This window comes from Osmerus mordax, chromosome 14, assembly GCF_038355195.1.
Source record: "Osmerus mordax isolate fOsmMor3 chromosome 14, fOsmMor3.pri, whole genome shotgun sequence".
Lineage (NCBI taxonomy): Eukaryota > Metazoa > Chordata > Actinopteri > Osmeriformes > Osmeridae > Osmerus > Osmerus mordax.
The window spans coordinates 9,606,243-9,632,398 of record NC_090063.1 but is presented as its reverse complement, the minus strand read 5'-3'; the positions used below and the strand labels follow the sequence as shown (position 1 = coordinate 9,632,398).

The 26,156-nt window shown below is 43.0% G+C and overlaps 1 protein-coding gene across 1 annotated transcript; it reads left to right on the top strand.

Moving 5' to 3' along the window:
* Positions 1-17,105: 17,105 nt before the first annotated feature.
* anxa5b (annexin A5b) lies at positions 17,106-23,587 on the top strand. Its single transcript, XM_067250357.1, has 13 exons — positions 17,106-17,243; positions 17,475-17,523; positions 19,959-20,043; positions 20,323-20,417; positions 20,677-20,790; positions 21,296-21,386; positions 21,464-21,543; positions 21,678-21,728; positions 22,061-22,154; positions 22,235-22,330; positions 22,706-22,764; positions 22,912-23,034; positions 23,165-23,587. Exons 2-13 carry the CDS (start codon positions 17,521-17,523, stop codon positions 23,225-23,227), a joined length of 954 nt encoding a protein of 317 aa, XP_067106458.1. The 5' UTR covers positions 17,106-17,243; positions 17,475-17,520; the 3' UTR covers positions 23,228-23,587.
* Positions 23,588-26,156: the final 2,569 nt, after the last annotated feature.

Sequence of the window (26,156 nt, the reverse complement as noted above, 5' to 3'; positions counted from 1 at the left end):
AATGCGCATCTTTGCCAATTGGAACTCAGGCATTCCTGCAGTGGGACAATTGGATGATACTCCTCTGCTCCCCAAAATATATACAAATTGGACATCTGTGCTGTTACATGATGACAGGGACATATATGGGACTAAATAGTCAAACTCAAAAGCAATGATTCCTGTAATAAAAAAGTAAAAATCTTCAATAAACAGCTCCCAAAGAGTATTATTCGTCTGCACCCGAGTTAGAGATTCACAATTCAGGGCTCCTAGACATGTCAAAGATGTGCAGTGTCGAGTATTTCTTCTTTTCTGCAACCAAGCAAGATCTGCAACCTCAGTCTGGAAGTCAACCCTTAGCAACAAAAAAAATAGCATGTCAATCAAATACAAAATGAATCGTCTTGGTAATCTATATTTACCCATGAATGCATGGTTCGGGAAATGTTCCGTATCTTCATGACCACACAGACCAAACAAGAGTGCTGCTGCCATTTTTTGCTGAAATTTAGAATTTAGAACAGGGTCTTTGCCATCCTAATTTAGGATTCCTAACTTGGAAAATTCCTAAATTAGGATGCTTCTGTAACAACTAAATTCATATCCTATCCTAAGATAACATGATTTTTTCCCTAAAGGCAGTTAGGAAACATGTTTCTAGAATACCAAAAATCCTAATTGTCATCCAAAATTGAGTTAAAATAGGATTTAATTTTCTTTAGGGAGTTTCTGTAATGAGGCCCCTGGATCTCCATCTTTTTTTTTACTACCTGACCATCCTGTGATGTTATGGTGTATCATATATGTATCATGTATCTTTTTCATATGGTGATATGATAATTTTACTCACTGTACAAGCTTAGTACAAACTAGCTAGTATTATATTTTGAGACAGCTTTTACAGAGATGTGCCTCTACATTCGGAGAGACACATTAACTCTACTGTCTTTCCAACTAAACTGCCTATTTGATTAATACCCATGGAGTTGCCACATAAAGGCCACATCTATAACTCAATCAAATGACTGAGCCTATATGCTGTATCTGCCATGTATGATTTGGATTTGTACAAATTGGAATGATGGGCGTGAATGTAGAGATACCTTTTCTGAAGTGACACAAGCACATTATGCTTTCGCTGGCCCATAATTGGCTTTCACATAAAGATCTTTATTTCCTGTGCTAATCTGAATATATTTTCCATCATGCGTACAATCAGCATCCATTTCCCTTCTCCGTAGTGTATGGAATCCAACCAAGCCAATTTTGTTGCCATATCACCCTAATGTGTGTGTGTGTTGTGTGTGAATGTGTGAGCGTGTGTGAGTTGCCTGTCAAACAATGAAACCAAGGGACAGTATCTCAGAATCTCCTGATTTTCCCACTCTCTCCAGTTCTGCTGATTCCGCTTATTCCGCGTCTCCCAGGGGGAGATGGCAGTTACCATAATGAGATATCAGGATGTCTGATGTGACATTCTCAAATATTCATCCATTTTATGCAGAAGGAAGGACGGAAGGGGGAACAATCAGACACCCATGAGGGTCCGCCCTCCGACTACTGTGGCCTGGTAGAGAGGGAGGGGGAGGGGGAGTGGAGGAGGGTGGTTGGTAGCTGACTGGTCATTTGTCAGAAGGCTCTTTCTCTTACTTTCTGCCAGCCCATTAAGCATGTGAAGAAAATGCTATTACGTTAATGCATGTCATACTGCAGACTGACAGAGCAATGAGCTGGAGTGAATAAATAAACCTAAATCCAATGACGTTGGTCAGTATCGGTTTTTCAGCTGCATTCATACATTATATTGGTCCTTGCTATTCGTTATAACCAATGCCCATTCTTTTTAAATACTGTTCTTTCTCCATAGGATTTGGAAGGCTTTGTGTCTTAAAATATCCTACTACAACCCAAATGTATTGTTTAAGTCTGTGCGGTTGTTGTAAGTCTTTTATTAAACCACGTCCGCCCATCAACGTTGGTAGAAACCTACCTTCTGATGACCTACTGGTCATCCCAGGGTCCAAAGACAATGCGAAAGTGGTCACCAGAAGAAAAAGAAAAAAGCACTTTATTTCTTCCCTCCTTTATCCCTCCCCCCTCCTTACTTCCCTGGAGACAAAGGACAAAAAGAAAAATGGGAAACAGAACAGCAGTCCATTGTCTTTCCCAGCTAAAACGGGTTCCTCGGAGCATGGCAGTGGCCTGGCACAAGCTGCGGCTTGCAAGGTGGACATTTCTCATTTGTCAGTTAGACTCTGTGGCTTTGTGGGATTACGGAGCTCCCACAGTGGGCACTCCCACTGCCACCCGGTCCTACTCTCAGCCCATCACCATCTGCTGATCTGGCCAGCTTCATCTGGAGCAAAGCTGCCACTGGGAATAGAGCTATCTCTGTCTGCGTGTACGGGGACGCAACCATATTTCCACCCGCATTGCGTTTAGATGGATTGACTAGCCTGGTACACTGAAAACTGAAGTAGTGAGGGGTTTTACATGATGCTACTGGAGGAAATAGAGTGAGTTGTTAAATGCAACTTTCAGAAGCTCAATGGACAAAGTGGGAAGTGTGAAACAGTCCCCTTCCATCCAAAATACTATTTCAATTGGTGATAAAAGAAAGAATGACGATTGTAACTGTGCAATTAGTAATTTTAGCAACCCACTTGTTCCCCTTGGGTGATAACTTATAGTGTATGTGTTTTAACAAGGACTGTGTACAGGCTGGGTGACCATAAAACTTCCATCTGTTTGGGCCACATGTTCAGAGCCCACCCCATTGTCCAGCTGGAGCCTTACTCTCACACACAAAATGTTCTCTCTCTCTCACACACACACACACCCACACACACACAAATATACACACACACAAAAGAGTAGGCAATTACATCACTGGAGGCAAACCAGGCAGTTCCACCCTCAAATGTTCCTTTGGACACTATTCTGTCACGCTTCCACTGTAAAGAGGTCAGCGATTCACTTCATACCATTTTTATAAGGACAAGGAAAGAGTCATTATCTCAACCTAGCAGAAGGAAAATACACCCCCAAAAAATGATAAATAACAAAATATTGGAAGAAGGTAGAAGTGGGATTTATCTCTGAAACTCCACCCTGAAGCTACTTTCCCCATTACCAACTGAGCATTGGTTATGTTCCTCAGTCTGTCACAGTCTCAGACGGAGATGGTCATTGGTTTAGGCAACATTGGCTGCCGCCTAGGGCGCCGTGAAGAGGGGGGCACCACTTTCCAAGTCTTAAATTGTACGTTGAACCGAAAGAACACCAATGAACCCCGTCTTGTAATGTACCACTGTCGTTGCTCTAGAAGTGAAGCTTGCCGCACCAAATGTGCTAGGACCAGCACTGCTCTCATGATCGTTGCCTGTTAACCAAGATGACATGGTTTCCTCCATTTCACACCACAGAGGAACATCTGGTCAGATCTACATTGAGGAGGGTGACTGGACAATCTCACCCAAGGGGCAATTCTGCTACGAAAACATGTGTTCCTGTACATTTATGCTATGAGCATAAAACTGAGTCCTTATCTTTTGGCAGTGGTGGATGTCCAGAAGCTAAGGTTTGGGGAACATTTTAGTTCTTCTGCCCTTCCCTCAGCTCTCTCTCTTTTTGACACTCTCCCTTTGCACTCTTTATCTCGTCTGTCTGGTTATGTCTCACTCCCACTCAAATTATCTCTCTCTCTCCTCTCTCTCTGTTTCTAAGATAACATTTCAAATATCAACATCAGTGTCCATTTCCATTTTCAACATATTTAAAACAAGCAATGTAACAGGCCAATATGATGTGTAGTGTGTTCACCAATCACTAGTAATTGTCCTGGTCTCAAAATGCCACAAGCATAACCATCCCCAGCCTGCATGGTAGCAAATTCCTAATGACAGTTGGAGGCCAAGGATTGGATTAGTAGTCCCAGACAACTATGAAAGCGACTTTAAGTTTAATCACTGGAATTGCTGAGATTAATCAGACAATTAGTCCGGGAGCAAAACAGATAGAGGACCTCTACTTAAACTAAGGGGTTGAAAAACTACCATGCACTTTCCGAAATAAATGAAGCCACATTACCTGAGGAAAAGTGTGGTGAGTATTAGGCATTGCTCTCTTCATGAAAACACTACAAGATATCAGATATCAAAGCAAAACTCAGAGAGTCCAATTAGTCACAGTTTGTCAGGTCTCAGGCATTTTTTTCTGTATTCAAAACATGCCTGATCCCAAATCCATGCAATTAACCTTTGGTGACATTAGCTATCACTCTGTTAGCAACAGAGTGAGCTCACCACAGGAAGAGATTTAGCTGCTCTGGAGCTAGACAGAATTTTTTCTTTAAATCTCATTTTGAACTATATCCATTCTGACAAAATGTGTTTTATTTGGCATGAACCTTCAATGTATCCTTCTATAAATCAATATTTCGTATATGCTTATTGAATTGCTGATGTGTGCATAAGAGAACTTTGGCAAGTACTTGTGAAGATCTTCCGAGTTGCAACCAAGTTACAGTCAAGGTTCACAGTTTTGGACGTGGGATGGTGTTTGAAACTCCAACTTGGCTCTAGCTCCAACCCTAATCAAGTTCTAGTCTGAAACCTCAAGGCCAACAACCAGAAAACCTACACAATCCTGTGGTAGAGGAAACAATCCACACCATCAGAGGACGTTCTGTACTGCAGAGCCATCCCACTATATGAATGCGGAACAGGTTTGATGAAATACATGCCACTGGACACAAATAAAAGAGGAAAGCGGACCAGGTGTTCATATCGTTCGTATTCTAAATTAACCGAAACAGGTTCATACTAAAGCACGGAACAGGAATTGAATACTGTATTCTCACTCCCTCCTGCTGATCAGGAAGTAGGAAGTCTGTTATCATACAGGTTTATCTCTCTTTCCCCTGCCAAGATTGTCTTCTCCTGTCATGCATTGAGGCAGTAATCTTAGTAGTTATCTTGTCACATCCCTCCTTTCTTCTCTCTATTGTACACAACCAGTAATCCGCCTCCACTGACCCCACCCTGCCACATCCCCCTCCCTCCACCCCTCCTCTCTCACCTCTTTGTCCCATCATCTGCTTCCATGCTCTGAGGTTTAATTGTAAAAAATGTTTCACACTCTCCAGTCTGCCCATTGAAGTATAATCAGACAGTACATGAAAAAGTCGTCTGATCAGCGTTTGGATTGAAATCTGGATTCATGATTGGATGATAGCCGCTAGGGCGCTACCTGGTCGGTTAAAATGAGGGTTCCACAGCATGCAAAGTGCTTGTGTGAGAGGGAAAGTGCCTCTATTTTGAAAGCATTTCTTTCACATGGTTGTATGAGAGTGGTGGAGTGTGTTTAATGTCGTTCAGGTAGTCGGTGGAGGTTGTTCTTTTATACACACTCACACATTCATGCACGCACAGATACACTCTGACAGTAGAAGAGATGCATATAACACACTCTACTCTAGAATTCTACTCGGGGGGCTTCAGAACAGTACAGTACCCAGAACCATGAATTTAAAGATCATTCATGATTTAATACATGAGAAGAAATTAATCATTTAGACCAGCGTCAAGCATGAAATATGGTTGGGGAGATTCGGTGGCTATCTTTTACCCCTGGAGAGTCTACATGTGTGTGTGTGTGTGTGTGTGTGTGTGTGTGTGTGTGTGTGTGTGTGTGTGTGTGTGTGTGTGTGCGTGTGCGTGTGCGTGCATATGCATTTGTGTATGTATGATCATTTTTCAAATTTTTCCATTTAATCTTTGAACTACAAAATCCAGCACAGACTACAGGAGTCTTGCACCACCCCAACACCCCCTTAGCGACTGCAACTGCACTGATGCTCAAAATTAAGTAGCCAAGGCAAATGGACTCCGTAATAATATGTCCCCAACTGATAAGGATGACAAAGCCAGCCCTCCCTATCTTTTGTCCCCTGCTCTGGAAAATGCATGGCGCCTAGTTCGTGGATGCATTGTGCATTGTGTTACCGCTGTCTAGAGGTTCTGGATTATTTACGTCTGCATTCCCTGACTCCAGCGGAGGGGTTTTGTTTGCTTCACAGGTTGTGTGTGGGGTAGATAGCGGACTGTCTCTGAGTCTCTCTGGGAGAGCACAATGGGAAGCTATGAGAGAGTTGAACAGAGGCATCCATCTGTCTGTCTGTCAGTCAGTCTGTCGATTTGTCTGGTTGTCCATCTGTCCCTCACCATAACGGGACAGTGAGGCACGCCAACACATCCAGTCACTGGTTTTACCGAGACACATTCCACCACTTCTAAGATGGTGTGTCATCTTTAGCAAAGTGATGGTGGGTCTGAATGTGAGGAAGCCTTGGGAGGTGTGCGCAAGCCGTAAGCCCGGCGCAGAGCCTCCTCCATCTCCTGCAGCAATACCTCAGAGCCACTGAGGGAGAGAACATAGTGTCACAGAGGAAGGAGGAGTTCTTTCGAAGCAGAACCTCCTGGGTGCTGATGTCAGCAGAGTTAAGTTGCGCCGGCGTGGAATAAAAAGTGTAAATTTGACTGTGAACTGAAATTAAAGTGTACAGCAACCGAGTACGAAACACATCACTTGAACTTTCTCACAAAGAAAGTTAAAGGTATCAGAGTGTCTATGAAATGCAAACGTTTGTTTTTCATCCCTCCAGTTTGTTCCGTGGTGTGTCCCTGGTGAACATCGTATCCCCACAGAACCTGTATGCCAGTGTTTGTGACTCATGTCCACAGACCCTCTGTGCCGTAAGTCAGGCCTGCTGGAGTGTATTCACTGTCTTCTGTGGCATCTCATGGCAACATCAGTGTCCTTAGACAAACACACACACACACACAATGGGTCAAAGGTCATCAGAGGCTGGAGATGAGAGAGCATCTATCACCTTCAAGTTATCCCCGCCTCATTTTTTTTTCTCCTGAGATGACAGACTGACGCATACACACTCAAGCGTTTTTCAAGCATGAATGATTCATGGTTCAGCACATGGGTCTGCCACTTGGATTTTATGCATAAGGAGTAGATGGGGAAACGTGCTCTAGTAACTGGCAGCCATGCTCCAAAATCACTGACACAGTGTGCCATCAGCAGAGAGACAGACTACAGCCTCAACACAATAGTCCTTGTAGTAATCATTCGTGGGGTGTGTATGTGTGTGTGTGTGTGTGTTTGTTTGTGTGTGTCTCTGTGTGTGCACCAAAGCAGATAGTTAATAGGACAAAAAGTGAAGGAGAGAGAGCATGAGAGAGACAAACACGAGGAGTTCATTGATCTGTCAGGAATGACAGAACACAGTAGGATGGAGAGAACAAATGAGAGGAAGAAAAAAGAGTGACAGACAGAAGAGGCAAGCATCATCAATTATTAATTGTCCTCTGGGAGCCTCTCGTTTCTCGAAGGGAGTTTAGGAGCAACTATAAACTCAAAACATTGATGTACTCACAGTAACCCACGCAAAAATAAGTTTTCTACTGTGAGAAAGAAAAATCACCCAAACTTGCCCTGTCTTCAACCTAGTTCAGTCGCTAGAGGCTACAGGAAGCAGCATTGCAGTAACAAGGTCACATGGCATTATAGAACATAGGCTGATCAATCACATGGGGCTCATTGGCCAAATAGCGGCTATACACTGAAAGAATAACTTATTGTTTCAACAGAAAAAATAAAAACTTCAAAAATCATTTCACACATCAAAGCCCAGAAAACAAACAACATCGTTATGGACAATTACCTGCTGTACGGATTAACAGGTAAGCTTCCAGCCAACAGCTGTTCTGTAGTCATATCTGAAATGGTTTTACTATCATGCAAACTCAAAGTTTTCTAAAGTTTCAAGTTTGACAAACTATAATATTTTACAACTTTTTGTGAACAGCGTGACAAATTTACGACACTGCCAACTATAAAGCTGGAACCAAGGCTGCTGTGGAACATGAACAACTACTTGTTTTTACTGTGGTAATTAAAGCTAGTGTCTTTATGCATCTCCACAACCAATAAAACACAAACAAACCCTTGACTGCACAGACATACACAACCACGCACACAGGCTTACAGACACACAAAAGCACATCCTGAAAAACTGCACTGCATTGTAATAATCAGAATGCAAAGCATTACACAGGCAGCAACTTCTGCCGTATGTGGGTGGTGACTGTGTATTCTCTGTATGCTCACAGAGACTGTATATACCGTTTTCATTTCCACTCCCTGTGGCCTACTAAACATACTGTACGCATGATTCACTTCACATGTCAACACTGTGTAGCAAAGAACCCCCTTGTGAGACAAACTCATCTATTTAAAAGTGCTAGGCTCATAATTGTAACATAGATGGCATCGGATTAGGGGTCCTCTTGGGTTTTCATGACTCAGGTTGGCTGGGAAGTTGTTTTGTTCGCTCGCCATTTCTGGTTTTCCGTAAAGGGCCCGGGAATGGAGGGAAGACAGGAAGAAAGACAAGGAACGTAATAAATGAATACAAGTTTCAGAGGGAATTCAGGTGGATGGACTAAAGAATCCCATACAAACAGAAACAGTCATTGACACGACTTTAAGGAAATACAAATTCTGATGTTTATCCCTTAAGACGCACACACAGCCCTTGTGGCTGTTATGAGTGTCTCAGCAAAATGGAACGGAGCCATGAAATAAATGTCAACACCCCAAACCCATATATAATGTAATAAAATATCTAAGTATAAAGTTGGAATAAACTGCTTGTTTATATTCTGAGAATGGGGATGTTCCTAGGTGTTGTAAAATCTATCCATATATAAAGGGTTTTATTGCTATAACAGGCATTTATTGACCCAAGTAAGAAGCCGTCTAATCACAAACAGTAATGTCTAATCACAGCTGGAACTCATCCATTACCACAACAAGATGAAACAAAGAACGATGGAGTCGTTCCAAGAAGATAGGTGTGCCAGAGCACGAATAATGGTGAAAAGGAATCTCAGTGTTATTTTCGGAGTGAGGGAAGAGAAAAGGATGCCGGTTCACTTTATGGTACATGAAGGTAATAATGTGTGCAGCCATGTGTGGAGGAATTATTTGATCCAATGGGTGATGAATGGACCCCCTGTTGTGATTGTGATTGGGTTGCATGTGTACTCTCTTAGGCTCTCCACAGGAGCCCCCTTACCCTACCCCTACCCCCCCTCCCCACACACACACACACACACAAGCATCCCTCCCATCCCACCCTCTTATACAAACTAGCACAAAATACAGTTCACCTGAGTTTGGGCAGCACATGGGCATGTCATATTCACAGCTCCCCTCAGAAAGTTGAGAGCTCTAATTTGAATTAAAAGTGAACTTTATTGACCCACATAAGACAAATGGTTTTGAAACAGTAAAACAACACAAACAATGAAACAAGAAGTGCAGGAGGTGAAATGAATGTTGAAAGTCTGGGAGGACGGCTGGGATCATGTTCCCTCTGGGTTCCCTCTGTTCCCTCTGGGTTCCCTCTGTTCCCCCTGGGTTCCCTCTGTTCCCCCTGGGTTCCCTCTGGGTTCCCTCTGTTCCCTCTGGGTTCCCTCTGTTCCCCCTGGGTTCCCTCTGGGTTCCCTCTGGGTTCCCTGGGTTCCCTCTGGGTTTAGATGGATTATAGGTCAGACAAGCCTGTTTGGTGGAGAATAATGTCCCAATCTGCCTAATCGAATCATACCAATGAACAATAACTATTCTTACATACTGTATACATTTCCTGTATAGCCTACTGGCTTACATGTTTCCTTTCACTAATATAGTTTCAGACTTTTATAGCACACCAGTGTTAATATGACATATCAATAAGAAGACCTATGCCACAATTGCCTATAGTATCTCAACCAGACTTAATGTCTCTCCCACTCTGTTTCCTCAGCTCTCGAATTTCCTTCGGGATTAATAAAGTAAATTCAATTGAACTCATAATCAATATAACTGTATCTGAGCACCTCCTCTGAATGCCTCTCTACACAGAGGACAGAGAAGGAAGACTCAGAGCCCTGAGAAGTCTCCTCTGCCTGCGGAGGACGACAAGTGACTCACTTCCATGGGATGTTGATCCATTTACCTCTCCTAGCGCCTGGCATCCTTAAACCTCCATTTTTTAACCGGAGCAACTAGGCCCCTGGAGGAGACAGCCACCCTCAATTGATGACACCCCTTCCCTCTTCATCCGTCAGTGCGGGGGCGTCCATCTAAAGTACTTCAACAATATGGTGAGGAAATGGGTTAGCAATTCTCTGTGATTCATTGGTGGCGCTTAGCTCGCTAAGTAAATTCCCGACATAGCACCGAAAATATGTACTAGCTGGGGATATTTTCTTGGGCCACACAACTTCAAATGCTCTTTCTACGGGGTTTAAGGAAGTTAGGATTAGAATTAGTATTAGGGTTAGAATTCCATCAAGGGTCAAGGTTAGGGTTTAGGGCTAGTACAATTCTGAATGGGAGTGAATTGTTGTTCCTCGCTAGGATAGTACAACAACCCTGTATGTTGTTGTGTGTGTGTGTGTGTGTGTGTGTGTGTGTGTGTGTGTGTGTGTGTGTGTGTGTGTGTGTGTGTGTGTGTGTGTGTGTGTGTGTGTGTGTGTGTGTGTCTGTGTGTGTGTGGAGGGGGGGCATGTGTGTGTTTGTCATTTTGTTTGTCTTCAGTGCATTAGTCAGGGGTGTTGAAATAATGAAAACAGCTTGAAACATTTCCACATGGCGATGAGCACATAGAAGCTGTGACTTGTCATCCCGATGCATACAGTATCAAGGTTCCTCACAAATCATGTCCAAACTAATCAGCTGAAAAACCAGCTTCCCTCATACCCTTGGTGTTATTGCCTTGTTGCTGCAAGGTCAGACATTTTATGCTTGCACAGAACTTGTTTTTGTTCAAAGTTGTAGCTGTCTGTTCCGTCCAGGCCTGGGTCTAATAAACCATGGGCAACAAAGGCAGAGCCAGCTGACAGCCATCTTACATCAGAGCACACCCAGCCTTGAGCCTCGTATTCCAGTTTTATAGGAGTCACTGTCCCTGTACCTAACATGAACATGGTCCTAACGCCTCCTGTGAGTCCTCTCATAAATAAATGTGGGGAGAAGGAGGAATATACAGGTTCTCTGACAGAATCGCGTGGCCTCGCTATTGTATACATACTGAGGCCTGGAGCCATTTTAAAAGCCACACAGATTTCTCTCCCACTTCCCTGGCGAAGGAACACTGCTGTGCTATTATCATACAACAACCGGTCTACTGTATATAAAAACAATTACAAGGTACATGCTGATGGTTAAATGCAATTCCTTTTTGCAGTGACGGAGAAAATTAAGGAGAAGTCAAGTTTAGAAAAGAACTCTTTGAATCTCTCATCCCTGACCTTTGTGTGGAAGAGGCTAATAAATGATGAATGGTGTTTCTTCACAATCAAGTGGGCGCGGGCCAGTGTAAAGTTTTGATTTATCTCGACTTGATCAGTATAAATGAGAGGTGGAGGAAGATATTACTCATGGAGACTAATTCTTATGAGAAGGACTTTCTTCCTGGGACAAATCAACCTGGCACACACACACACACACCGGGCCAAGACACGCACACACACACACAAAAGACAATAAATACGCACACAAACAAATGAGGATTTATCCTACGCTTGTTGGAATGGAATGCCTATACTCTACATCACTGCCTAAGAGTGACAGAGAGAGGGATATTGTGGGTTCTGAAACGCCGTTGGGTTCAAAACTTTGTCATCAACACACTTCAAGATGAATGTACTTCCTTGTGCAAAGCCTGTAGATCAGACTTTACTTTTAAAAAGCTGGTGGTTGGGAGAAGGCCTTCGCTAACACCTCCCCCCTCTATAGACCTAGAGATCTTCAACATTGTGTGTAAGACCAGGGAACTCCTCTTTGGTCTGACTCACCTTGGACCAATGTTGTTGTTTTTTCACAAAAGTATGAAACACAACTCCAATTGTCCTTAATGAAGCCTAATGTCCACAATAGGATGACGGCCAGGTCTACGGCTTTGTCTCTGCAGGCATCCCACATCGCAGGCTTCACACTGTGAATATAATAGACACTTTTGTGGCTGACTGCATTGACATTGGAATTGGCCAGCTGCAGGTTATTATCATTAGGGGCCCTATGGGGCAAAGCATGGTCCACACAGCTCTATCATTCTCTGAGGAGATGGAGAGAAAAACTGCCAGAGCTCACTAAATTACTGAACAAATCAGTGGGTGGAAACGACCTGTCTGACCCTGTCTGATCGCGTGCATGAACACAGACACACCCCCACACATCCAAAAATGGCAAACTCACAACCTCATCACTCATCGATATGACGTAGAGATACTGCACATCCATATTCATGGTTCTAGCTGAAATCAATGAAGCAGCAAGCTGCTGTCATTCTGATCCATTTCCATCCATCTCTCTTTCTCTCAATCCCACTACATCTCTCTTACTCAATCCTTCTCCCTAACTCCTCTCATCTTCTGTCCTTCTACCTGTCTCTCCCTCCCACTCTCTATTGCTCTTTCCCTATCTCTCCCTATCTTCCTGTCACCCCCTCTCTCCCTTCTGTTCCCTCTCTCTCGCCCTTTCTTTCTCTTCCTCTCTCTCTCACCCCTATTCCATAATTTCTCCCCACCTCTCCTCCATCTCTTACTTTCCTATGTTGTAGTCTGTTTACAGTTAGTTCAAATCCATCCCCAACCTCTGGCTACTGCTGTGTCTGCTGGTGTAAGCAACTTTCTCACATCATATCCCTGAGGGGAAATGACGGTGAATGACTCAGTGAATGGAATATTAATCTCAAAATGACTCAAAGGATTTTCACCTTAACTGTAAATAAAGTGTACTGTACATACCACCACGATAATTATATTCCACACACACGAGCATGTTGTCTTTTTGGCTTAGTTTCTTCAGTCGTTTTTAGCACTGCAGCTCTGACTGCATGCTGACAACAAAAGGGATTTTGTGACACAATACACATGTAACTAGAGAGGGTACAATTTCTTGGGAAATTGTAGGGTGTGCTTGCTTGCGTCGGTTGCACAGGGGTCCGTTTTTGAATGACATTTTTTAAACTGATATTTCTGTATATTTTATATTAAAATGCATATTTATTATTTATAAAGATTACACAGATTTAAAAGCATTTTTTTTTTGCTGCTCATTTACAACTGAAAATACGAGTGAAGTGTAGAATGAAATAAATCTTCTAATTTCCCCTGCAAAAGGCATCCTCATCGTTGAATCAAAACGAATAAATTTGGCCGACCGGTGTAAAAATTGACCTAATCTCTATGAAGTAAACGTCCTTTTAAGTTTTTCCCTGCTCGTCATATTTTAAGGCATTTAGCCTACTCATATTGCATTCATTCATGAATAAAGAACCCCCTTTGAAGATTATTCTACGACGTTACCGGCAGTAGAAGATTGAATCGCGATTCAAACAGTACCATCTTCTAACTGAAAATATGCCCTCAAAAACGTAAATAAGCTTGACATTTATTTAGTGGAAAATCGCTTTCATAAAAAGCTCACTGGTAGCGATCATTGTCAGTAACAACGCAAAATTGTGTGGAGAAGCTGCCCCGGTAAATTGTACTACTACAGTACAGTAGACTACTGCTGTGTTCGTCTTGGTAGCGATTGCGTTGGTTGAATTGGATTTAACGTTCCGTTGTACTGTTTAGGCTGAAATTAATTATTTTCATGAACAGATTGACAAAATGTAGGCTGTGGCAATGAAGTAGTATGTGTTGCGCGGGCAACAGAGGCTAATGTCATGATGCTAATACTTCCGAAAGTAGATGTACTTCCTTAATAAAATCAGCTTATATTGTACATTACACGTCACAATTGTGTGTCATATCACAAAGTAAAATTAGTAAATAGTTATCACCCTGGCCTCTTAGCTTGAGGCGTTTCTGCAGCTGCCTTGCAGTAAAGCAGTTAGCTTATCTTAGCTATCTCCCAGAAGTTAACGAGCTGCTAAACTAATGTTCTGCTAGAGGTAGTCACGCGAGTTTTCGTGACGTTAGTGACGTAAGTAGCGTCATTGACTGTGGCTAGCAAGTTAGCCACCGTTAGCTTCACTTTTCGCCACAAAAAGATTCCACTTAAACCATACAACGGAACGTAAATCCCAATAGAAGCAACTCAATCGCTACCAAGACGAAACTTTTGACAAATAGGTTGTCTAATTAGGCCAAATATTGACTGAGTTTTAGGGGGGCGAAAGAATAAAAAGAATAATAATAATATATATGTGAGAGAACAAAGGTTGTGCCCTTGCCGAAGGCAAAGCACACCCAATTACAGAAGGACATAGAAAACACATTCAAAAACTGCACAGATACATTACTGACTGCCACCCAGCTAGCTACCCTTCTGAAGGATTCTATTGTGCCCCCCCCCCCCCCCCCCCCCAAGTCTCAACTTCCGGGAGACTTGGGATTTCTGCTTCACTATGCCACCGGCTCGAACCCACTTTTACTGGCACCTGTCAAATAACGTGACTTCCTTCCTTCCTTTCTAGGGGGGACTGCTTTGATTTGCCCAGAGAACAACAGCCTACAGTACTGTATAGCAATAACTGTAAAATGTGTAAGGCGAAGCTCACATGGCTTACAACGACAGCACCTCTGTCTGTGCATACTCTCAAACCAGACATTCAAGTTTCGCAAGTATTTTCTAAGAATACATGTTTGATAACTTTACCCTGTTTCCAGGAAATCAACAAACCAAAAGTAATTCCCCAAACTAATCTCCCTCGTAACTATCTGGAAAACGCATCATTGCAGTAGGTTGAGTTGTCATGGTGATGTGTCGCCGACCGGCACATCGTAAAAAGGCATAGGAGACATGCTCTCTTTAGTTCGAGTAGCTCTACTTGTCTAATGACTTCGAGATAAGATCACTGTGGAAACGGTCTGCGCGGTTGAAGTGCCTTTCTCTCCGCAGTATTTGGGGTCTCTGAGCAGCTGACCTTACGCGTGTGCATACGCCTAGCCTACATAAATTATGTCAAAATCATCTCTGAAAAAGGCACAAAGGCGCCCTCTCCTGGTTCTGGGATGCAAATGCTCTGTTACCAGCTACGAAACAAAAAGGCATGCGTGGAGTAGTAATATTTGGAAACGTTTGGAACAATAAACAAGCCCTACCCAAATAACCATTAAGTGATATGCATTGCACTGGAAAACATTTTATCATTCAAATCTTAATAACATCGAGGAATCACATTCAATTTAGCCTACTGTAGAGTACTGGCATAACGCTACTGTTTACAAATTATTCATTACATAGTATACTGCTGGTATAAATTAGTTATAGCCATTGTGGCAGATCGATGCCAGCAGGTGGCGGTAATAGTGCTGAGCAGCAATATATAAAGGTGCTGTTGTGAGTTTAGCGGCTGGTGCGCAGACCGTAAGCAACACAGAAGTTGCTTCAACCAGGAAATGAGCCCCAGACCCTACAATTAGGCTATGTCACTGAGCAAGGCACTGAACATAACAGCACTACAGACATGCCCGTAGACAGGGGGGTTCGGGTACTTCGAACGAACTGTCCAGATGTTGTTTTACCTCATGATTAAATAGCCTACAAAATGTGTGGAAAAAACTGCTAAAACGTCCGCCTTTGAAAAAAAAAGCATTTGTTAGGGTTCAAATGTGCCCTCTCGCGCATGTGTTCAATGTCTACACATCTGTCACACATCTTACACAGGACATAATTGGACCTAAACAGCTTGTCCATAAACTGTTTCTTCATTAGTCTCACAAGGTCATAAAGAAACTGATAAAAGACAATTCCGTACATTGGTACATTTCCAGTAATGAGGATGAATGTGGTGAAGATATCGGTTGTAATCAGATGATGATGATAGGTGTCTTATTGATTTGAAATAGCCTGTGCCCTCTGGTCAAATAGGCATGTGTTAGTAAGAGTGTGTGTGTGTGTGTGCGTGCGCGTGTGTATCTACCTTTTTCTCGGCACTATGCAGTCTTGGTGTCCAGACCAGACAGTAAAGAAGGATTCTTTACTTGGGGGATTCTGCATTTCTGAAGTGGACCTTCAAGGTGTTTCGTGATGGGGGAGAGGGCAGGGTTTACTCCTGAGCATACAAACTGTTGTTCTGAAAAACACATTTGGGGATTTTTAACTACTCTTCAAGACGATAGAACGATAGAACTTGGAAGGGAAAGGACGTCTTCCTCTCACAGAACTATATGAACCTTATCTTTTGTTCGATTACCCCTCTGCTGCAATCTGCATGTGTGTTTTCACACAGGTTTAGGTCAACACAGCACGGCCCGAAAGACAAAGAGGTAGAGACCAAGAATAACCTCTGCAACCAGGTTGTTTCACAATTGTTAATCCTGGAATTATAGGTTGACAGGACATTTCCACAACATCTACAGAAATCAATTTATAGGCACATTTTTTGGACAGACATCTTTACAAGTGAAATTTGACTGGGAAAGAAAAGCCTCTGTCCAGTGCCCTCTGATTTGTCCCTGGCCCTTTTTTGACCTCATGCATTTCACTGGGGTCCCTGGCGTGCCACCCCTGGCATTGGGCTGGGGGTGGAGTCTAGGGACATACCTGTGTCTGTTTGCCTGTCTGGTCAGCCTATTGGCTGTGCTAATCTGGTTTCTCCTACGAGAGCTACGATGCTCCATAACCAGACGCTGAGCCCGGCTCAAAAAAGGTCTTGTAAATACTTTCTAAATATTTGATTTAATTCACACCATAGAACCAAAGGAAAAGTTGTGCACTCAACAAGTGAATCAAGTGATACTATTGTGGCATAATGTTTGTAAGGGGTCATGTTAACGGTTTAAAGAAATTCGATGTCATGATGTGATTTGGCGTGAGTTCAATGTAATATCTTAATATGTTGTTATGAAAGTTTTCCTGTAACCATATGCAGTGAATAATATACGTTCGTTGCAATTAATGTTACAATTTGTAGCTTTAAAAGCTCAAATACAATATACTTTCCAATTCGGGTTGAGCCTATGACCTAAAAACACAATTTCCCAGACTGCCAGGTTGCTGTGCTGTGAGCGAGGAGGTTAGTCATCTGGGTGTGGCCCGTTTAGACAGTACTGTTGGAGTTAGATTTTCCAAGAATTACAACTCCACCTAAACTCAATAGGCTACTCTGCACCGGAGCTGTCCCTCTCTCTTCATAGATTGTTCACTGTAAATCCCGTGCTGTAACAGTTTCGTCAGTGCCTCCGGTAAGTTTCGATCTCACTTTTTAGACAAAGATTAACGTTACATCTATGTTGAATAAAGTCCTATTTTGTCTTCGAGTATTTGTGTGTTACCTGGCTGCAGACATGTTAATTATGCCATACACATTCAAATGGTAGGCTATCTTTGTATCTAATAGTCAACCTAGCTATTTCAAACTTGGATAAAGTGAATATCTAATTTTCGATCATAATGTGAATGTATTTCCCTCACAGACTTATCTCTCTCCGGTCTGGAATCAAACTGAAGTCTACTTTCAACATGGTAAGCTGTCAAACACTTATTAACGTGAAGTTTCATAAGCTGTTGTTATAGTACAAGTTGAAGAAAATGATAAAAAAAAATCATTTATTTATGAAATCGCTTTCCATTTCGTTTGCGCCTGTGTAACTCAATCCATGGTAACGCCCTCACTTCTCCATTAAATAATAATTTGTATTATCTGTGAGTAAAGGCCGTATGGAAAACATGAATCATTGATTATGCCTACTTTAGTTAGACAGAGAGTAATCCATTTCCTTCCTGAGAATTAAACAAAAATGTAGGCTATCTCTATGGCGTTGACCACTAGATCAGTCCCTTTCATTTAACGTTCATGTAACGTTATGTTAACTCAGGAAAAGGACTTTGCTGCTTTAACGGGCACAGTTCATCTCGTTTTGTGCACGTGTTCAGAGCTGAGGGGCTGCTTTTGGGGAAGCTCAATGACTCATAATCGTGGTTTTTTCTCCATCCCGGCTGTGTCCTCCACCCTGCCTCTTTATTCTTTCTCACTTTATCTAGTTGTCTGTTTTTCTCACACTTATCTCAGGGATCACATATTTTTCCTTCTGCTTAATAAAAAATGTAAACTCTCTCTTTACCTTTCACTCACTCACTCACACCAACACAACCACATGCAAATACACAGCCTGGGAGGAGCCACCAGTAAACAGGCTGGATGTGTTACATGTTTACCTAAAGGCATAATGCTATCATTCTCCTGGCAACCAGACTCTGTCTCCTTCCTCAGAGACAGAGAGACCAAAAGAGGAAGTTGAAGTTCACTTAAGGTTTGAATTTCAAGGCATCTGTTGAAAGTAAACTGTTTAATCTGCTATATATACGACATGAGAATGAGCAAACTCTCTGGAACAGTTTAAGCAGAGTCAAGCTCTGTTCATCCTGCTCAGGTCAAGCTAACTTACTGAGGGATGAATCCGAGCTGCCATGAGCCCATCCTCTAGTCTGGGGTCAACCTGGGCTGGAAAGACTGAGTGTGTCCATAGCAACGACAAACCATAAATGTGGGAGGGGTGTGGCTAGGCTTGTTCTCCAGATTATTTAAATACAGTAGGGAGAAAGCCGTCAGATAGGGTGTGTGTGGTGGTACCTCATTCTCTGCTGACCCTTTCTAATGTTTCCTATTAATACTTTCTAAAATACTTTCTTTTTTTTTACTTTTTCAACACTCACTCTTACAATGGCCCCCTCTCATTTCATCACTTGTGCTCCCTGCCTCCCCCTCGTTTGTATCAGCTGTGTCTTGACTTGCCTTTCTGGAAACAAACAGAAAAAGAGAGGGGCTAGGGGCTGTGAAATATTTTACTTACAACTGTACTGGCTTAACTAAGGTGGCCAGTGTAATGTTGTAGTCAGGACAGAGAGTGAGGTTGTGGTGAATAGGGTTGAGCTTTGTTCCAGGTGGATAAGGTGGTGTACTCTACACTTCTGTTATTCAATTTGTCTCAATGGCATCTTGATTAGATCTCAGATAGCTCGTGGTGCTGAGTCCTGTGTGTGTGTGTGTGTGTGTGTGTGTGTGTGTCTGCATCTGTGGGTGTGTTTCTGTATCTGTGTGTGAGAGGGAGATTTTCAGGAGAGTTTGATTTGGTATGACGTTTCTGACAATGACAGACAGAATCCTGGTTGTTATAACGGCTTGTTTTGGGGATTCCAGAAGATAGAATTGGAATTCTATTGGGCTCAGTCAGCTCACTGTCAAAGCATTCCTGTGGTTTTCCACTTTAAACAATGCTTCCTACATGTAATAAAGACCACCACCAAATACGCCAGCTATTCCAGCTAAGAAGCTTATTGCACTGTAGCAGTATTATGAGGCTGTATTGTAGTTAAAATACTTTATACTTATAAATGTACTTGCCCCATCCTACCATCTCCAGCAACATGACTGGATAAAGAGCGTGGGTGTGAATGTGTGTGCTTGCTTGTGTGTGTTCAGTTATTGAGTTGAGTGAGCTGAGTGGTGCAATGGATGCCTATTTGGTGTTGTTGAAGAATATGGCTCTATGGAACAGACACACACACCCATGGTAACCACCACCCTCTTTAGTGATTTACATTTTTCCAGCCACTTTAGAACAGGGAGAGATGATGTCCTTTTACGTAGCTTAGAAACAGTTTATAAAGCTGCATTACAGATCTTTCTATTTATGTGAGCATTATGTACAATTTGTCCAACAACTTTATCTAACATCTGGCATTGTTTTTATCACCCTGCTGCTTCCCCAATTAGGACAATAAAACATTTTACCACACCAATAACAGCGAACACTTGTCAGGCTTTTCTTATCTGGCTGAAATAACCATGATATTACTTTTATCTATATTGGTGTATGTTGCCTCTGGAAACAGCAGATGGAGATAACAGGATTAAACTGCTTTACCTATCATCCACCTCTGTTGTGCTGCTCTGATAGGCCGGCAGAGGAACTGTGAAATCCAGCGGCAACTTCAACGCCAACGCAGATGCTGAGGTTCTGTACAAGGCCATGAAAGGGATTGGTGAGTGTGTGTGTGTTGAATATGTGTTTTTGAGTGTGTGAGTGTGACTTCTATTTTATTGGATGTTGTAAAGGATGTGTTTGAGTGTTAATCGGTCCACAGTGTTTCCCTGTGGATATTGTAGAGGAGCCAGTGAGTGAGGCTGTCTTTAAGGAGTCTGTCTTTCACCTCACCAGAGCCACATATCTTCTAGAACATGCAGCGTACTAACACACAGAGACTGTTACTATGGTTGCCGTTGCCTGGGGGTGGAAGAGGTAACCTGAGTTGTTGCTGTAGGAACGGACGAGGACGCGATCCTGCAGTTGGTGGTGTCCCGTAGCAACAGCCAGAGGCAGCAGATCAAAGCTTCCTACAAGACCCTCCACGGCAAGGTGAGGGCTCAACATAACCACGCTGCAACCCGACCACAAGGCAACCGTTAGACGATCCTGCACACCAGAGCCCCAATGCAACCACACCTTTTGGACAGAAGTCTATCAACCTGCACATACCTTAACACAACAACACTATAAGTAGAAACAAAGTCTTAGCACCCCTTTTTATACATCAACCCAACCCACATGTATCCCTCTTTCTTTCTATCTCTCTCTGTCTCTCACTCTCTCTCTCCCTCCCCTCTCCCCCCTCCAGGACCTGATCAGTGATCTGAAGGGAGAACTGGGGGGAAAGTTTGAGACTCTCATCGTTGCTCTCATGACCGCACCCCTCGCCTATGATGTCAAGTCTCTACACGATGCCATCAAGGTACATGGTTGACTGGATCAATAAGAGATGGACAGACAGACAGGCAGGCAGAAACAGACAGGCAGGCAGGCAGACAGACATGCAGGCAGAAACAGACAGACAGACAGACAGAAACAGACAGACAGACATACAGACAGACAGACAGAAACAGACAGACAGACATACAGACATACAGGCAGAAACAGACAGACATACATACATACATACATACAGACAGACAGACAGACAGACAGACAGAAACAGACAGACAGACATACAGGCAGAAACAGACAGGCAGGCAGGCAGACAGACATGCAGGCAGAAACAGACATACAGACATACAGACATACAGACATACAGGCAGAAACAGACAGGCAGGCAGGCAGACAGACATGCAGGCAGAAACAGACATACAGACATACAGACATACAGGCAGAAACAGACAGACAGACAGACAGACAGACAGACAGACAGACAGACAGAAACAGACAGGTGGGACCTTCAACCTCTGCCCTCTGCCCTCCAGGGGGCTGGGACAGATGAGACAGTGCTGATAGAGATCCTGGCCTCCAGAACTTGCCAGCAGGTTAAGGAAATTAATGCTGCCTATAAACAAGGTAATCCCACACGTCCCATGTCATTCCCCTAAAGGATCATGGCATGCCGAGAATGAGAACGTGTGTGTTTGTTTCAGAGTATGACCATGACCTGGAGAAGGACATAGCAGGAGATACCTCAGGTCACTTCCAAAGGCTGCTGGTCATTCTGCTCCAGGTATAGTTGACCTCTCCTCCTCTTTCCCCTCCTCCTCTTTCCTCCCTTCCTCTCCCCTTCCCTTGTCTTCTCTCCCATCCTCATCCCATCTCCTCGTCCTCTCCTCTAGTCTAACAACTTATTTTTCTTCACAGGCCAGCAGGCAACAGGGAGTACAGCAGGGGAATGTGGAGGCTGATGCTCAAGTAAGTGTGGATGTAAATAGTAGGTTTTCTGAGATATGGGTCAGACTCCAGACTGCACTGCTGTCTCTATGGCCCCATTGAGCAATGTTTTGCCCATAAATGTGTGACCATCACATGTAAGAATTTCACAGAAATTTCACTTTCACTTGGAATGCATGAGAAAGAGAGATGGGAATTAAGGAAGAATAGAAATTCATCCAAGTGAGTTGGGATCCATAGTGTCGTGATTATGTTATTGCAGTTGAACATTTTCAGCTTAGTCGAGGGAATATTTATATCTGCAGTCACTCGTCCTTATCGCCTGTAAGATGACGCTGTGTGTTTGGTTTAAGGCCCTGTTCCAGGCTGGAGAGAAGAAATTTGGCACTGATGAGCAGGAATTTGTCACCATCCTGGGAAACAGGAGTGCAGAGCACCTGAGGAAAGGTGTGTGTGTGGGTGGGAGGGAGGGAGGGGGGAGGGATAATGCAGGTGAGTCAAATATTGAAGGTGTGTCTGTGTTGCAGTGTTTGATGCCTATATGAAGCTTTCGGGGTATCAGATTGAGGAGAGCATCAAAAGAGAAACTTCTGGAAACCTGGAGAACCTGTTGCTGGCCGTGGGTAAGACACACAACCTCACTCACACACAGTGCCGGTCCTTGCTGTAGGCGACATAGGCAGCCGCCTAGGGCGGCATGATGCAATTTCCCAAGTGATGCAATTTCCAACTAAATTGTGTATCCAACTAAATTAACCCTCCCGCTGTCCTTGAGTTTCAAACGCACGACCAGCAGATGGCGCCAACCACGGCACGTCATATGTCCACGTTGTGGTTGGCGCCTGAGCGGGGAGGGGGGGGGGGGGTAAACCTTGCCTAGGGCACCAAATGTGCTAGGACTGCTCACACACACACACTGTATCTCTTATACAGACATTCTAAAGTAGTACTACTAATTCTCTCTCCTCACATCATCTTCGTCCATCTCTAACCTGTAGTGAGGTGTGCTAGGAGTGTGCCAGCCTACTTTGCTGAGACTCTCTACAACTCCTTAAAGGTAAGCAGATCAATCAATAGCAGCACTATATGACGGTAAGTAGACATGTTAGTGCTTGAAAATCTGACAAAAAGAACAATACTTAATGTGTTGTCATATATGTTTGTATGAGCTTTATGAAACACACGGTATGTGTGTGTGTCCCAGGGGGCAGGAACTGAAGACCAGACCCTGATGAGGGTGATGGTGTCTCGTAGCGAGGTGGACATGATGGACATCAGAGCAGAGTACAGGAAGATGTTTGCCTGCTCTCTTCACTCCATGATCAAGGTACACACTTGCACACACAAGATCACAGTCTCACAAATCTGCTCTCTCTCACACACACACACACACACACACACTGTGCCATGTGAATGCACACGCAGAAACTCACACTGTCTGGCTGTGTGTGTTACAGGGTGACACCTCTGGTGACTACCGCAAGACCCTGCTTCTGCTCTGTGGCGGGGACGATGCATAACCATGTAGGTGAACCTAACCATCTGGAGGGTCCTCAAAATGCTTCTGCTCTGAGTAGCCCCACTGGCTGTCAATCACCTGTCATCCAATAGAGAAGCCACAACAAAGCTTTGTGATTGGCTGTGAATGGGACGATGTCCTTCCACGTCTTTAGCCCAAAATAATTTGATATCCAACTCCAAGGTAGCTAATCCAGTTAGTAATGACTCTTACATGAAGCTTTTAACCCACTAATATGCTTAACATGATTAACATGAAGTTGGTGCTCTCAGGCATTATTTAGTCTTAGCTTAGTGTTTTGTACTGTTTCTAAGGTCCACATCAAAGAACATTCCACAGCGAAAATAAATGTTGCAATCAACATGGTGTCTCTAAATGTATTTATTTCTGTGTCTTCAACTCCACAACTGAACTGCAATCTCACACACCTAATTCTCGTTTTACTCAGTCACTTTCCACAGAGTTAATAGAACCTCTACGATGTGTTTTAACTAACTTTTATGTGAATCATCATATGGAGAGAGAGATCTAAGAGCATTAGAACAGACAATGAAGTTCAGATGTAGAGTTAATGTGATAATGTGCATTGACACACTCTGTCCACTAGGGGAAGCTAAAACACTATGAATGGAACACGGGGAGGCTAACCATGTCTCTGATTAGAAACACTCACTAAATTAGCTTTTAAAATCACCAGATGATTTGCATTACACGCTCTTCAGTACTATAATAGAAATAGTATGTATATATATATATATATATATATACACATATATTGTGTCTACCCATAAGTGCATCAATGATGTTTGCAATAATGAAAGGTTTTTGGTTTTGCAGTAGCAGTACAATAATGTGTCTGGGAATAGAGAGACCGCATTCAAATATAGAAAAGCAGAAATCCTATTCAGCTGTGAACTGATGTGTGTGTGTGTTCATGGCGACATGTTTCAGCACGAATGACAGTGTAATAGACCAACAGGATGTCCTTTGGGTGAGGGAGTATTACTGGCTGCCACATTATTCTTTAGTGCCCACGCCTCAAACATACATACACACACCTGTGCCAATAGTGTCAAGAAAGGTTGTGTCCTAGCCCATGATACAAATCTTTCCATATTGCTTTGGGTAAACACCAGAGACTGTAAGGTAAACACCTTGTGGTCATGTGGTCATGTTTGTGAGTACCCAGATACAGTAGTTCTCAAACTTCAGATCTCACACACAATGTTAAGCCTTTGATTGTTGGGATCCTTTATAAGATCTCAAAGTGAAAGCTGCATATAAGATATAGATATTAGTATTTAGTATTAGTGTAGTACAGCCAGTTTATACCCAGTTTTTATCCTGAAGGATAAAGGACACCACATTAGCTTCACTACTAGACTAACAGACAAAAACAAAAGCCTGATTTTTTCATTAAACTGCTTGTCAGTGGAGATTCACCAGTGAGAAGGCTTCTTCGTAACACAAGGCTGTACATATATATCCAGAAATGTGTGTCTGATATAAGTTCATAACTCTTCATAACTAACTAGGAAGTGAATGAGTTACAGTGAATGGTTGATTATTCATCAACTATCTAACTAATGTTTACCATAGATTTTAGATAATGTAGGTTCCTTATGGTTCCATGATAACGTGGGCGGCATTTCCTGTGTGTGTGTGTGTGTGTGTGTGTGTGTGTATGTGCGTGTGTGTTCAGTCACCTCAGTTCCTGTTACTCTGAACTTGAACTCTAAACGGAGTCCCTAACTGTCATTTGTTGTTGCAGAGGCCATTGCCCTTGATTGTTTCCGCGATTGTTACAGCCAGCCAATAACTGTGGGCAACCAGCAGGGCATGGGGTCAGGCCACATCGAGCCACGGGAAGAACAATACCTCTAACTCCTCCTACCGCTCTGTGTGTGTGTGTGTGTTTGTGTGTGTGTGTGTGCGTGTGTACGAGAGAGGCAATAGGTCATCTTTGCAGGTCACACTTTACACTTCGGTAATGATGAGGTCACTGAATTTTGTTTTGAAGTCTTATTTCCTTCCACTCCAAAGCCCCTAGCCCCCACTCCACCAGCCCTGACCTGAGCCGATTAACTTCACACAATCAATAATCTGAATTGATTCAAGCTGACGTTTTTCTTCAAGTTCCTTTAACAGATTGAGCTTTATCTTAATAGATAGCCACACACTATCAACATACAGTGGCTTCAGAAAGTATTCATACTCTTTTACTTTAAGGTTTTATTTTATATGTTGTAAGTATAATTGTAAATTGACAAAATTGTTTTTGCCCATTAATCTAAACTCAATTACTCATAATGACAAAGTGAAAACAAGATCTTAGACATTTTCTTAGCAAATTTCTAAAAAATACAACCTACCATAGCCATCAAACAGTAAATCCACAGCTAGGGTGAGCACAGTCAAGAGATTGGTTGCTGAGGATGGTGACTGCAGCCTGTTCTACTTCACTAATACTTGGGTTATGCCTATACTGTCATAATAAACAGGAGGTTCAGCTTGTCTGGCCAGACTAATCTGTTGCAAGGTCCGACAGGCACTTGTGGCACGTCAAACTTTCACAAATACTCTTTCATTCATCCTTGCACATTCTTTCTTTCTCTTATTCTCGCATTCGTCATTGCTATTCTCGTTGTGTTTTCCTTTCTCTGTCTCTAACACGCATGCAGGAACAAACATGCAACATTTGATATCGATGGCTCTGCCGTTCATCACATCGTGTTTGTACTTGTCGGGGAGAAGACATGAGGCCACAAAAGACGCTGGGAGAAGTGTGCAATCTAATCACATAATGGTCTTGTGTGTGTGTAGATGTTTTGTTAAGAGGATCTGGACATTTCCTCTCTCTGTGAAAGAACATGAAGAGACTTGCAGCTCCCTACAAGTCTGATCCTACAAAGCGAGAGAACGGAAGAAGA